Here is a 14,350-nt window from a genome sequence, read left to right on the forward strand (position 1 = left end):
TCCAGATCCCCCAGATGAGCACCCCACCCTAGAGTGGATGCATCCGTTATCACTGTGGCCACCGGGGGAGGCAACTGAAAAGGCTTCCCCTGAGACAGGTTGCCATCCACGCCCCACCAAGACAGATCCGCCGTAGCTTCTCTGGAGATCCTCACTGACTCCCTGAGATCTCCGTTGTGCTGATACCACATTCCTTCAGGACTGGAACGACCGCTCCATTGTAAAATAAAGGAATCATCTCCTTTATGTCGCGAATCCTTTGAGGGGGAGGGAATGCACGACATACAGTTGTGTCCAGTACAGCACCAATGAACAGGTTGCGCTGGAAGGGCACCAGGTGAGACTTGGGTACGTTTATCGAAAAACCCAACCTGTACAACAACTGGGTTGTCTCCTGTCTCCTGCAGATGATGGAGCACTCTCTCTGATGACTCTGCTTTGATCAGCCAGTCGTCCAAATAAGGGAATACAGGAATCCCTAATCTTCTGATGCGCCGCCACCACTGCCATCACCTTGGTGAAGACTCGAGGCGCAGTAGTAAGACCAAACGGAAGGACCGCAAACTGATAGTGCTGCGATCCCACCGTAAAACGGAGATACTTCTTGTGCGACTTCAGGATTGGGATATGAAAATACGCATCCTGTAAGTCGAGCAACACCATCCAGTCTTCTTCCAGCAGAGCCTGAAGAACCTGAGCAAGGGTGAGCATCTTGAATTTCTCCTGCTTCAGATAAAAATTCAAGATCCTGAGATCCAGGATTGGACGAAGCCTGCCATCCTTCTTGGGTATCAGGAAATACCGGGAGTAGCATCCCTGACCCCTTTCCTGCTCTGGGACCACCTCTATCGCACCCTTCTTCAATAGAGTAAGAACTTCCTCCTGAAGAAGCAACAGATGTTCCTCTGAGCAATATCCTTGGCAAGGAGGGTAATTGGGAGGGAACTCCCGAAAGGGAAGGGCATACCCATTTTCTACGAGATTGAGAACCCAAAGATCTGATGTAACCGATTCCCAATCCCGTAGAAAGTGAGTAAGCCGGCCCCCCACCGGACCCACATGATCCTGAATGGATCTAGGGCTGCTTTTCCGTGGCTGGGGGGTTGGAGGAGGTGGAGGAGGAAGAGGCTTGACGCCCTCGAGGACATGCCCTTTGCTTTCCCCTGTACGACCTATACAAGGTATTCTGCTGCTGCTGCTGTTGTTGTTGCTGCTGCTGACCTTGTCTAAATGTACGAAAGGAAGAGCAACCAAAACCTCTGAATTTCCTGGTTGTAGAACCTCTGACTTGAAGACCAAGAGATCTAGCAGTTGCCCTGCTATCCTTGAACCTCTCCAAGGCCGTGTCTGCCTTTTTACCAAAGAGTCCTTCACCATCGAAAGGCAGATCCAACAAAGCAGACTGTACATCAGCCGAAAAATCAGATGATTTCAACCAAGCTGAACGCCTTGTGGCAACCGCCGTGCCCATGATTCTTGCCACAGAATCCGCAGTATCGAGGCCGCTTTGGATGACCTGACGAGCTGCCGCTTGAGTGTCAGATAAAACTTCCTCAAAGTCATTTCTGCTATCTTCTGGAACCTTAGGGATCAATGAACGCATAGAGTCCATAAGTGCATGTACATATCTACCCATAAGGCAATTGGCATTAGTTGATTTGAATGCCATACTAGCAGAAGAAAAAGTATTTTTGGCCACTTGATCCTGCTTTCTAGCTTCTTTTTTGCCAGGCACCTGCGGAAAAGCACCAACCGACTTCTTAGAACATGCTGCCTGAATCACCAAACTCTCAGGAGAAGGGTGAGATGACAAAAAGGCAGGATCTTCAGGAGCCACTCTATACCTCCTAGCCACACCTTTCGAAACTGCAGGAGCAGAAAAAGGTTTCTTCCATACTTCCATAATGGGCTCAGTTAAAGCATCATTAAACGGGAGCAAAGGTTCCACAGCAGAGTTCGGAGAATGAAGAACCTCAGTTAGTAAATTTGACTTAAATTCGACAGTAGGCAAAGTCAAACCTAAAAGTCCCGCTGCCTTTCTCATAACCACATGATATGGCTGAACATCCTCAGAGGGTGCATCAGGGCCTGATGGTAAAGCCCACTCTGGAGAAAATTCAAGACCACTCGCCTCTGCCAGGTCCTCGAAATAACTCCCATCCAGCTCACCTTCTTCTAAGTCGGAATGAGACTCACAATACCTCTGTTCTTCTAGGAGACGTTGAGCCTCTCTCCTAGACCTCTGCCTAACGCGGAGTGCAGCCGGATCCACTGCCGAATCCGACGGCGCCGGAGCCGACGTCGGAATCGAATCCGAAGTCTTAGAAGGATGTTCCATAGACTTGCTTGGAGCAGGCGATGCCGGAGCCGGAGTCGTCGACTTTGGTCGAGCCGGCGTCGATATCGGCGTCGACCTCGGTGGAGCCTGATACTGCCACAGCGGGGTCGGGGCTGGCATATACGGCATGAAAGGTGCCGGGGCATATGAGTGAGGTACACCCAAATTAAATGCCATTGGACCCATGGGACCCGAAGGCTCTCCAGAGGGGTACCATGATCTTGAGAAAACACCATACATAGCGTTTAGAAACGCAGAAGGGTCCTGACCTGGAGCCGGAAAAGGTGGATGCTCAGGTTGACCTCGAGGTAGATTCGAATCTGTTTCAATAACAGGAGTCGAAGTCTCTTCCTCAACAGGAACTCCACCGGCGTCTTCTGGAGTCGGAGATGGAGCCGGAGCCGGAGTCGGATCGGGAACCGGAGTCGGAGAATGAACTAGCGACTCCGAAGGTGAGGCCTCACCTTCCTGATCCGATACCTGTGGAGGAATTATCTTCGACTTCATCCTCTTGGGAGATTTCGACCTTGAGCCAGACTTATCATCCGAATGACGTCGGGACTCATGCCTCCTCTTCTCATGTTTTTTACGAGAGCTGGAAGCGTGATCAGACGAAGACTTCGAAGCCGACGCCTCTCGAGACCTCGATCTGGATCTCGACTTCGACCTCTTCGAGTGTTTTGAAGATCTTCTAACTTTATCTGCCTTCAGCTTAGCCACAAGAAGCTTAGACTCTCTTTCTCGCAGAGCCTTCGGATTCATCTTTTGACACGATGAACATCCATCAACGTCGTGGTCAGAGCTCAGACACCAAATACAGTCTTGGTGTGGGTCCGTAACAGACATCATCTTTCCACATTCTCTACAGGGTTTAAAACCCGTTTTCCTTGTCGACATGACAACCGAGTAAAAAGGTCAGAGAATGGAGAATCGAAGAAATATAGTAACAAAGTTACTAGAAGCTACAGAGTATCCCGAAACCGTTAGCGTCGACGACGCGGAAAAAAGGGAACTGATGTCATCACGCCGGCGTGGGCCTATTGTTGGCGTCGGTGACGTCAGCGGAGTCGCGAGCGATGTCGTGTCTCTATGACGTCCAAGTCCACGTCGGCGCGAGGCTACAAAAAGAATTTCCGAATGTTGCTGACGCAAGGGGATATTCACAAGGTGAGGAATCCACACGGCAGATGTATCTATCAGAATAGTACTTATATATATTTTAAACTTATGTTAAAATGTGTTATAATGTTTCAAATGAATAAATAATACATATTTACTATTAAACATTTAATTAAAATTAATAATAAAATATATAATATATACTTAATTAATTATAATATATACATAATTTTTTAAATAATTATAAAATATTAACAAATACTAAAAATTAAAAATACATCAACACTCATAAAATAATAACATAAATAATAATAAATAATTATATTTAATAAGTAACAACAATTAAATATACTTTCAATATTTTTAAAATTAATTAAATACAACATTATGTAACATCTTAAATACATAAATAAATATAAATAATATTGAATAGCATAAGGGTAAAAATTACTATTCAAACTCCAGAGGGTGCAACAGTAGATAAAGCGTTGGATAGCGTAAGGGTAAAAATTACTATTCAAACATCAGTGAGTGCAACAGTAGGGAAAGCGTTGGATCGCGGGTATGTAAAAATGACTATTCCCACTCCAATGAGTACAACATTAGGGAAAGCGTTGGATAGCGTAAGAGTAAATATTACTATTCCCACTCCAGAGAGTGCAACAGTAGGGAAAGCATTGGATAGCAAGTGGGTAAAAATTACTATTCCAACTCCAGTGAATGGAACAGTAGGGAAAGCATTGGATAGCGGATATGTAAAAATGACTATTCCCACTCCAATGAGTGCAACATTAGGGAAAGCGTTGGATAGCGTAAGAGTAAAAATTACTATTCCCACTCCAGAGAGTGCAACAGTAGGGAAAACGTTGGATAGCAGGTGGGTAAAAATTACTATTCCAACTCCAGTGAGTGGAACAATAGGGAAAGTGCTGGATAGCAGGTATGTAAAAATGACTATTCCCACTCCAATTAGTGCAACATTAGGGAAAGCGTTGGATAGCGTAAGAGTAAAAATTACTATTCCCACTCCAGAGAGTGCAACAGTAGGGAAAACGTTGGATAACGGGTGGGTAAAAATTACTATGCCAACTCCAAAGGGTGCAACAGTAAGAAAAGCGTTGGATAGCGTAAAAATAATATTTAATATTCCAACTCCAAAGAGTGCAACAGTATGGAAAGCGTTGGATAGCATAGATTGGCAAATTACTATTCCAACTCCAGAGGGTGCAACAGTAGGGAAAACGTTGGATAGCGTAGGGGGAAAAATTACTATTCCCACTCCAGAGAGTGCAACATTAGGGAAAGCGTTGGATAGCGTAAAAGTAAAAATTACTATTCCCACTCCAGAGAGTGCAACAGTAGGGAAAACGTTGGATAGCGGGTGGGTAAAAATTACTATTCCAACTCCAGTGAGTGGAACAGTAGGGAAAGCATTGGATAGCGGGTATGTAAAAATGACTATTCCCACTCCAGTGAGTGGAACAGTAGGGAAAGCGTTGGATAGCGTATGGGTAAAAATTAATATTCCAACTCCAAAGGGTGCAACAGTATTGAAAGCATTGGATAGCGTAGGTGGGAAACTTACTATTCCAACTCCAGAGGTTGCAACAGTACGGACAACTTTGGATAGCGTTGGGGGAAAAATTACTATTCCCACTCCAGAGAGTGCAACAGTAGGGAAAGCGTTGGATAGCGTAGGGAGAAAAATTACTATTCCAACTCCAAAGGGTGCAACAGTATGGAATGCCAATTAATAAATATTTACAAAATATATTACACATAAAAAAATGTAATTAATTACAATTAAATTACTTCCCACCCTATTCCCCTATAAACCCACAACCCACTCTGGTACTAAAACATAACATTTAATAATAATTAACATTAATTACCAATTAAATAAATATTTTACCAATTAAAATAATTAATTGCCAATTAATAATTAAATAAAAAATTAATTAATTACAATTAAATTACTTCCCACCCTATTCCCTTATAAACCCACAACCCGCTCTGGTACTAAAACATAACATTTAATAAAAATTAACATTAATTACCACTTAAATAATTAATTTATCAATTAAAATAATTAATTGCCAATTAATTATTACAATTAAATTACTTCCCACCCTATTCCCCTATCAACCCACAACCCGCTCCGGTACTAAAACATATAATTTACTTAAAAATAAATTTATTAATATATAAAAATAATACACATATAATAAAAATTAATTTAAATACTTAACAAAAACATATAACACATACATAATAAAAATCAAAAAAATAATACAAATATCGATATTAATAACATCGAAATCAGTTACATCGATATATATGCTATCGATATTACTAACTTCGATATTACTTACATCGATATAAATGAATTCGATATTACTTACCTCAGGGTCGATATTCTGTCCTACGATATTCTTGACATCGATATTCTGTACCTTCGAAATTTTAAACACGATATTTTGGTAGGTCGTAATTTTCAACTCGATATTTTGACTGTGTACCTACATTTACATCACCCCTCACATACAAAATGCCCTTACACAAGCACTTCTCATCAGACATCAAAAATAAAAAGATCTCCCCTAAAGTGACCCTTCTTGGGGCCCGTAGGGCATTATAGCGCTGGACCTATGAGAAGCAAGCCCACTATGAAGCATTACATCCTCAGTGATGTGTGAGGGCACCAAGAAATAATCCTTAAGATTCCCCCTTCTTTGCCCGCCTTCCTTTCTTCTTTGCTTTTTGATTGGAACAATACCTCCACTGCTTTTTGCATGAATATGGCCTCACATCCCCTGAATGGGGATTGGCTCTAACATGAAGACTACCTATTGGCTAAAGGAGATCCATTAGGGAAATGAGTATAGCCCTGAAATGTTGTGGCTTTTATTGATTCAAGTGGAGAGGATTACCTCAGGGAGTTCATCTCCATCTGCTTCTTAGTAGGTCAGTCCTTCCAGGGAGTGGGAGAACCATACCTGATTTTCCCAACAGGCTAAGCCCAATGCTGTGTACCCATATTATAAAAATTACCTTTACTAATGGAATACACAGTTCTACCCTTCTTCCGACTTTGTGTTAAATTGACTTCTCCAATGGTTCAATACTGACCCTTGAGAGCACTAACCTCCTCATTCACATGATGGGCAAAACTGTCAATCTGTTCGGTGAGTTCTTCCATAAAAGAGACATGCCATTCTCTGTATGGGGCTTGTTTTAGGATAGTCCCCAGGAACTGCAAGAAAAACAGTGAGAGACTTTAATGCAGTAATAGAAACGTAAATGCAGTATCCACTGCTGACGTCTGCAGTGATTTAGAGAAGATAAGTTTAAACAAACTTCAGCTAACAACCTCTGTAATGAAATTATATTTGGACATAAGAACCAGAGAACACATACAGCAGTGCTTAAATAGTGTGGTGTGATATCAGTGCTCAGAAGAAACAGGAGGCCTTGACAGTGTCCGTGATTTACACAGAAACACATGCAACAAAACCATGCTGCCCACAAATTATTGTGAAAAGAGCAACAGTGCAGCCATGCAGACAGAAAACACATTGGGACTATGCAACAATATCACATACTTAGAAGCAGAATGCAAATACAATTTGGGTATCCAGCAAGGGAGCAGAATGTAAATTTAGTGTTAACAAGGGTGAAGGCTGAACACAAGGAACATAAAATTGCATCTCAGGAGCACAATAGAAGCTCAGTGGAGTGTGATGGCCTGGCAAAACATACAGTGACAGAGTGACAATTCAAATGAAGATAGGGAGCATGGATCATGTGCCTATCCGATTGCAGAATATGAATTTACAGATAATGTGGAATGCAGTGGGAAGAGTGATAGTGTGACAATCCAGGGAAAGAAGAACGTTGTGCTAGTGTGACTATCCTGGGGGATAAAAAAGAGTCGGAGGAAACAATTACCAGTAAGGGGCTACATTTGTAGCCCTGTGCAACAACAGTCAGATCTATGAGTAATGCAATGATCACTGTGGAGCCTGTAATTTACCTGGGTAAAACATGCAGATAAACTCTGATACATGTAGGACTAGGTGTCGTAAGCATGCAATTTCCAGTTTTATGAATGTCAACTTGGGCCAATAAGGTTTTTAATGCCTCTGGTAAACATTACATATTAGGGAAATGTTATGTACCGAGTACAGCTGCTCCCCCTCTGTGCCCAATCATAATCAACATCATAGTAACGATCATAATCCATAGAAATAATAGGGATATGGTGAGAATATTGCAACCTCATAGCAGAACAGCTCTATGATGGGGTGAATTTAATATCTGCATATATTCACGCTGAATGAGTGGCTTTGGAAAACAGAGAGACAAGCGTCATGTGTGACATTCATTAGCAATTCATCCTTACTGAAACAAGCGTGCATTTCCACTTTGCCAAGTCAAAGGTTCTTTCCGTGGAAGCTGAAATAGTAGTTGGTAAAAAAGAAATATATGTAAGTACAAGTGGATAGCTAGCAACATTTCAAAGGCAATGTGCTTACATACCAAGCACTAGCAGAAGTAGATTCACACAATTCAAAGTGTGCAAAATGTGTTTGTTGGCTCAGCCTGTCCTGGGACTTGAGTTCAAGGTCATTCGTTGTTCATGTGCCCTTGATGTCACTCTTAGCTCCTTATATCTGGTTGTAATTTTAGGTTTATATATTCTGGTTTCCTTTCTTATATAACAGAAAGGTCACCACACCACTTGTTTGCAGAAAATCAGCTTATTACAGAGCTACTGCCAATAAGCATTTCAGCTGTCAGATTAAGCCTTGATCACATAGGGGATCGCCGTTGTGGTTCAGAGTAAAAAAGTGCATATGTGCTCTAAAATTACATACACATAGAAAAATACTCCTTTATTATATCAAAGACCAAAATATTTTGTAACACTTCTTAATTTGCTATAATATCCAACGTACTCCAATATAGTCCTAGGTAGTCGCACAAGCTTTTACCGACATTTGTCCTACCTTGCTCTACATAACAGTTCTGGCCCGACCTTTTACCTAGTTAGGTGCTGCATAAATGTTGTGTATTTTTCTAAAAAAACTAGCCTAATTTATTATGCATGAGGATTCTTAGTATCACAGCAGGATTACAATCTTGTGCATAATAACTCTGTATAAGGGTCACCACTATCGTCATCCTTGGCTTACATGCCCACAGTACCATGGCACATCTAGGTAGAACCCCTGATGGTACCTTTCATGTATATAAGTACCACATCTTTGCTGGGCAAGCCGGAGGAGAAAAAGATTCTATGCTGACATGCTGACACGAGACGCTGAAGTCCCTGCATGCAGACACTCCAGTTAGCATTCGTCTGACATTACTTGTGGGTTGTCCACTCGAGACCAAGATGGGGTCATTGCTTTCTCACATTAGGTATTGGGGTTTTCTCTTTCCTAGGAGGCTCTTGGCTATACACCAACATACATGCTAGGTACACTTAGGTACATCTAGTTAGGGTTTGCATCGTAGGAGTACGCACTATTAACTTCATGTATTTATATGTCTGCATATATTCACTATTTTAGCACCATGGTAGAATTCTACTTTTTATTTACTATATTGGTGCTTGTAATCGTCTATATCTGTTTCTGTCTCATGGTTGTTGCAGCACATGTATTTTATGCTAGAATGACTCTGGTTCAATAAATACTTATTGAAAACACCCCCACCATTTAGTCTGTGTATCTCTCTGAGATAAAGTGAGCACAAGTGACCAAGCAAAAAGTATTGTACTGTTTCCATGATCCCTGAGGGGTCAGGGTTCTCATGTTCGATAGTTGCCAGAAACTATTCTCTCCTTGGTAAGGTTGTGGGGCTTATAGTGGCACTGTGAGCTAGCTGGTCTACAAACTAACATATCCTTTGGGGGTGTCTGGAATCAGTCTGGACACCAATCTCTTAGTTTAGGCTGTCTAAAACATGGAGATCCTTTATAGATTTGTAGGAACTACCCGACTAATTCACATAAGTGACATTATAATTTGCAATTAATTCTACCTTAAAAACACAATAAAACACTTACGCATGATATCTGCTACACAGGCTGAAATATAAATCTTGTTTTTAAGAAAAGAAGGGTGACTAACCTTACAGAAATATGTATCAATCAATTTATTAACAACATAATATCACCAACTTTTCTAAATGTTCCTCCATGTGAACTTCTCACATAGTAGGATTCAATTATGCATCATTTTAAACATTACTTTTAACTGCAACATATGGTTGTACCAGAGTTCTAACATTTTCTTTCATATTAATTGCTGTGAAATACCCTGTTCATCCTTAGTCATCACACAAACAATGTTATGCCCGAGTAGACTAATCTAACCTACCATGTACCCTGACTAATACCTACTTCTAATACAAACGCAGAGAGAGCGTTTGATGTTTATAAATGTGTGTGCAAAATCTCTTCTGTATTGAGGCCACCAGGAGTTTTTGTTTCAAGTTTAGTCATTAGAAGAGTTGGTGCTACTGAGTTGTTACAATAAGTCACAATTGAAATAAAAGAAAAGGTGCCAAAACAGGTAGTGCTCTAAAATAATGTTGACCTTGGATATGCTGAAGAAATATTTTTTTCTATGTTTATGGAATTTTTTGGCACATATGTACTTTAAAACACTGAATCAAGATCCCGCATTCTTATGTGATCAAGGCTGCGTCTGACAGATGAAGCGCTTCATGGCAGAAGCTTTGTATTAAGCTAATTTTTTCGGCAAACCAATCTGTCAACTGCCTTTCTGTTATATGCGGAAGTAACCCAGAACTTGCAAGAAGATACCTGACTCCATTTCTGTTATTGCCTCATACGGTTTGGAGTATGGCATCGGCCAGCTACAAAGAAAGACTGTGACTATTTCTTTTTTTGCTTAGTTATTCAAGCCCTCAGCCAGACCTCCTCATCTGCTGGTCTAACGTGTCCTATCATTCACATTCTCTTCTGTCCTCCACAGCATACATCATGGGCCAATTCTGACTTTGGCTAACTTCACTGTGAACAATGGCGTTCTGTTTTTTCACAAGGAGTACATCCACACACAAATTATTTTCATTTAATAAGAATGTGACCTTTTGATACCAAAACAGTATTTTTTATCTTGGTATGAACCTGGCATCACCTCCCACCACAATACAAGTTTATAAAAACGTGAAAAAAACATGAGTGGACAAGGTCTAAAAGCTAGCAGCTAACACCAGACTTAATGGCTTTGTCATTGGTCAATGGTTGTTTGAAATGCCATTAATACTTGTTTAAATTGTGTGCTCACTGGTTCATGCTTTGGGGTCTCACCTTCTAAATATGTTATCAGCGGGGGGATCTTCTTTCTGAAGAGTTTTGCTAGAAATGGGTAATTTGCAGGAATCAGCCGCGCGAGAAGATCCAAGACTGAAGTTCCCCTTTCGACATCCCAGCGAGGATATGAAGAAATTACCTGGAAACCCACAACAAAGAATTCAGAAAAGTGATTCTGTCATGAGTTCCTATTCTCTAGCCTAAAACTTCTGGAAATGCTACCTTGTTCTCTACGCAGTACTTAGTACCAACCACATTTTGGCTGTTTCTGTACAATGTAAGTAGCATGTCATACTGATAACCAATTTACTGGAAATAAAACCATCAAATTCAAAAGGAAAAAAGCTGAGTTGAATTTAAGATCTCTATTAGCAGGTTGCATAGAAATGGCAGCAAACAACTTGGGAAGAGGGATCTGGTGGAATATGATGGGGGTGGAATGTGATACTCACTCACCAGCAATCTTATGAAGAGTCTGTGTATTGGAATTTCTTTAGCTGTTTAGGTACAAAAGAACGAAGATATGTCATACTCAATCCATAAATTACTGAGCAATACTTGCCAAAGGAAGACACATGGCTGACACACACACTTAAGACACCCAGTAGTACCTGTAAAGAAGATGATGGGTGATGGGTGGCATTTCAATGAGCCTCTAGCGGTCATAAGGATGCTTTGAAATTCCTGCAAATACTGGCAAAGGCACCCTTACCACTAAGGAGTGCCCAGGGGTGTACAGTACCTTGACAGCCTATGCTGCAATTCTCTTCCTCCCTCCCTTAGTGGTTGCTGTCAAGGAATGAAAGCTGGAGGAGGAGCTACCTATGCTGCCATGCACAGGTTCCTGCTACAGCTTTCATTGAGGGTTAGAAGACTCCAGTGATATAAGAGAGGATGCGTCATGAGCCGTGGACGTGCTTTACATCCTGAAGGACCATGGAAAAATGGGAGCCATTTTCTGACAGCGGATACCCCAGAAGAAAAGAGGACTCCAGAGCATGTTCTTGCATATCTATTTTCTAATAAGGTTAACGACCTGGGGCAAGCAAGAACAAGCACATATTTTGCCTGTTCGATTCTGCTCAGGACTCCTAACATGAGTGACAAATAAATAGACTATGATACCATCTGCCCAGGTCACTTGCACTTTATCAACATATCCACTGGAAAGTTGAGCGGGGAGAGCTAATTGGATCCCTGGAATTATAGCAATTACAGGTATTCACCACCAGATGTGAATCTCCTTCGTAACCTTGGAGTCAGTCAAAATATTTATTTTCACTTACCATCAGTGAGCATGCATCCCTGCTTACAAATGAGGGCCAATAACTAGCATTTTAGTATGGAGCTGAAGTCCAAAATGTTGAACCAGAACTATTGCAGAGACAAATATCATAACTAAAAGTAACTCCATGGAGAAATAAAATACATCCCTGTTGCGGTCGGCAAAAGTAACAACACATAAATAGGTACCATACCCACCAGGGCATGATCAACATACTAGACAGAAGTAACATCATGGAGAGCAAGAATACTCCAAGGTTTGAAGAGGAGCATTAGAGCCCTGAATAGCCTCATGGTGTGTGGAAACCTGGGTCAGTTAGTACATTGCATTTAGGTGGTAGGTGCATTAACCAGACTAAGAGCTGAAACAAACAGGAAAGTCACTTTATGTCTGGCAAACTACAAAAAGTATGTAGGGATTATTTATAAGCCCCTTGTGCCACCTGTGCATCACTTTTTGAGACACACCAGCAGTGCAACCTGCTGCTCCATATTTACAAGGACAGGTAAAGCCACCCTGCGTGGCTTTTAATGCCCTTGTAAATATGGCCCCTTTGCATGCAACACTTTGTGTGGAACAGTTGTGCCATGGGTTTTGCTGTGAGATTTCCTGCGCAACACCCAAGGCTTCTGCCGCATTTCCAGATTTACAAGAAATAGTACACCTGGAAATGTGTCAGAATGCTACACCTCCCCAGGGGGAGGTATAGGGAGGTGCAACAAGAACAAATATTTTTATTTCTCCTTGTTGTTTACCTCTTTATACGCGTACTGCCTACTGCAGCACATTTAGGAAGAGGAAATTACCTATTGTGATTGTTTTTGTGCACAAAGGTATGCCTAACTGCATAAAAACAAAGATATGCCTTACTGCACAAAAACAATCATCCCTGTGACGCAGCCAACCTTGCACCATGGTAAAAGGGTGTCTTCATAGGTGCATGGCAGCTAATTATGCACCAGCACTGGGAGAGCAAAGGGATCCATTATATCATTGTAGATATGAAGCATCCCGGTGCTTCGGAATTAACGCAGCGTGGCACAGCCAAGTGGCTTGAGGCACAGCAATTAGTTAATGCCTTGTGAATAAGGCTCACAGCGAGCAGCAACATCCGCACAGACACATATATCTCTAAAAGGAGAGCAATAAATGTTATTTGAAATATTGACACCCACATTCTATAGTAACTCAACCATAACATCCTGAGCTAATGGACTGGTTCTTCAACTCATGCCTGATCATGACAAAGTAAGAGGGGATCTGGGGAGTGGAGGAGGAAGCATTAACCACCTTCAATGGTAGATCCCACTGTGTCAATGAGTAGGATGCTTAAGACTCACCACATTCATGAAAGTTGATGCTTGCTTTCTTATCTACAACAAGTAGCATCTGGCACATTGCTGGCACAGATGAAGTATAGTCATCTTCCAGCATGTAGCTCAAAATCTCTTTCCAAAATCCCTGCAAGAAAGAGCAGCGAATCTGTTATTAGTATCATTAGCATTTAATAAGGCTGCATTCCCACAGATAAACAGTCATAGCCGGTGGGAGGGTTTTTGGTGGGTCTTCTGGAGATGGGGCTACATTTGAATTATCCCCTTCCTGATACCATTCTGTTGGAACCTGGGATGTCAGGTCACCTAGGGTAGCCTGGCCTAGGGTAAGACATGCAATTCTAGAGGCACAAGTGTGAAGGTTGCAAACCACCCAACAGTAATTCCACGCAATAACACTTAAAAAGGACACTACACCAAATTGTTAGAAAAATATGTGCTGGTTTATAAAAATAGTATCTCTGCTCTTTTGTTTCAAAATTTACAACTTAGGCATTTCAGTTTGTCTTGGAAGCAATAACTATACTTTTAAGCTGCTAAAACATATTATCAACCAGCATTTACAGTACATTACATTTAAACTCTACTATTTTGACTTTCTATAACTTTCATCACAACATCACTTTAGAAGAGGCAGTGTCAGCACTTTATATTTAGTCAGGCAAGCAATAACCATTTCATTGTTAACCTTACACTGCCCCTGCTTAGCTTGTTACCTCCCCATCAAAGGACAAGAGTTTCCCTGCAGAAAAGCCTATACTCCTCTAGGGAAGGTTACACGTTTCTTTCCCATTCACTACTGACCACAGAAGTTCTGGCTATAACAGATTAAACCAGCATACATTGAAGCCCTGTCAGGGATTCCTCAAGGACACTGTACTCCTGGGGACAGATTCACTGTTAATTCATTTGTTAGGTCTCAATCT

General features: G+C 41.4%; 1 protein-coding gene across 1 annotated transcript in view; it reads right to left on the minus strand.

Moving 5' to 3' along the window:
• The window catches only part of LOC144766757 (maestro heat-like repeat-containing protein family member 1), a 73,901-nt gene that overhangs the window by 41,455 nt on the left and 18,096 nt on the right, over nucleotides 1-14,350 (minus strand). Inside the window, exons 9-13 of the mRNA XM_078650505.1 lie at nucleotides 13,431-13,551; nucleotides 11,262-11,302; nucleotides 10,803-10,944; nucleotides 7,860-7,912; nucleotides 6,603-6,710 (exon numbers count right to left, since the gene is read on the minus strand). Coding sequence (XP_078506631.1) covers nucleotides 6,603-6,710; nucleotides 7,860-7,912; nucleotides 10,803-10,944; nucleotides 11,262-11,302; nucleotides 13,431-13,551 — 465 coding nt within the window. The remainder of the gene's footprint in view (nucleotides 1-6,602; nucleotides 6,711-7,859; nucleotides 7,913-10,802; nucleotides 10,945-11,261; nucleotides 11,303-13,430; nucleotides 13,552-14,350) is intronic.

This window comes from Lissotriton helveticus, chromosome 7, assembly GCF_964261635.1.
Source record: "Lissotriton helveticus chromosome 7, aLisHel1.1, whole genome shotgun sequence".
NCBI classification, from domain to species: domain Eukaryota; kingdom Metazoa; phylum Chordata; class Amphibia; order Caudata; family Salamandridae; genus Lissotriton; species Lissotriton helveticus.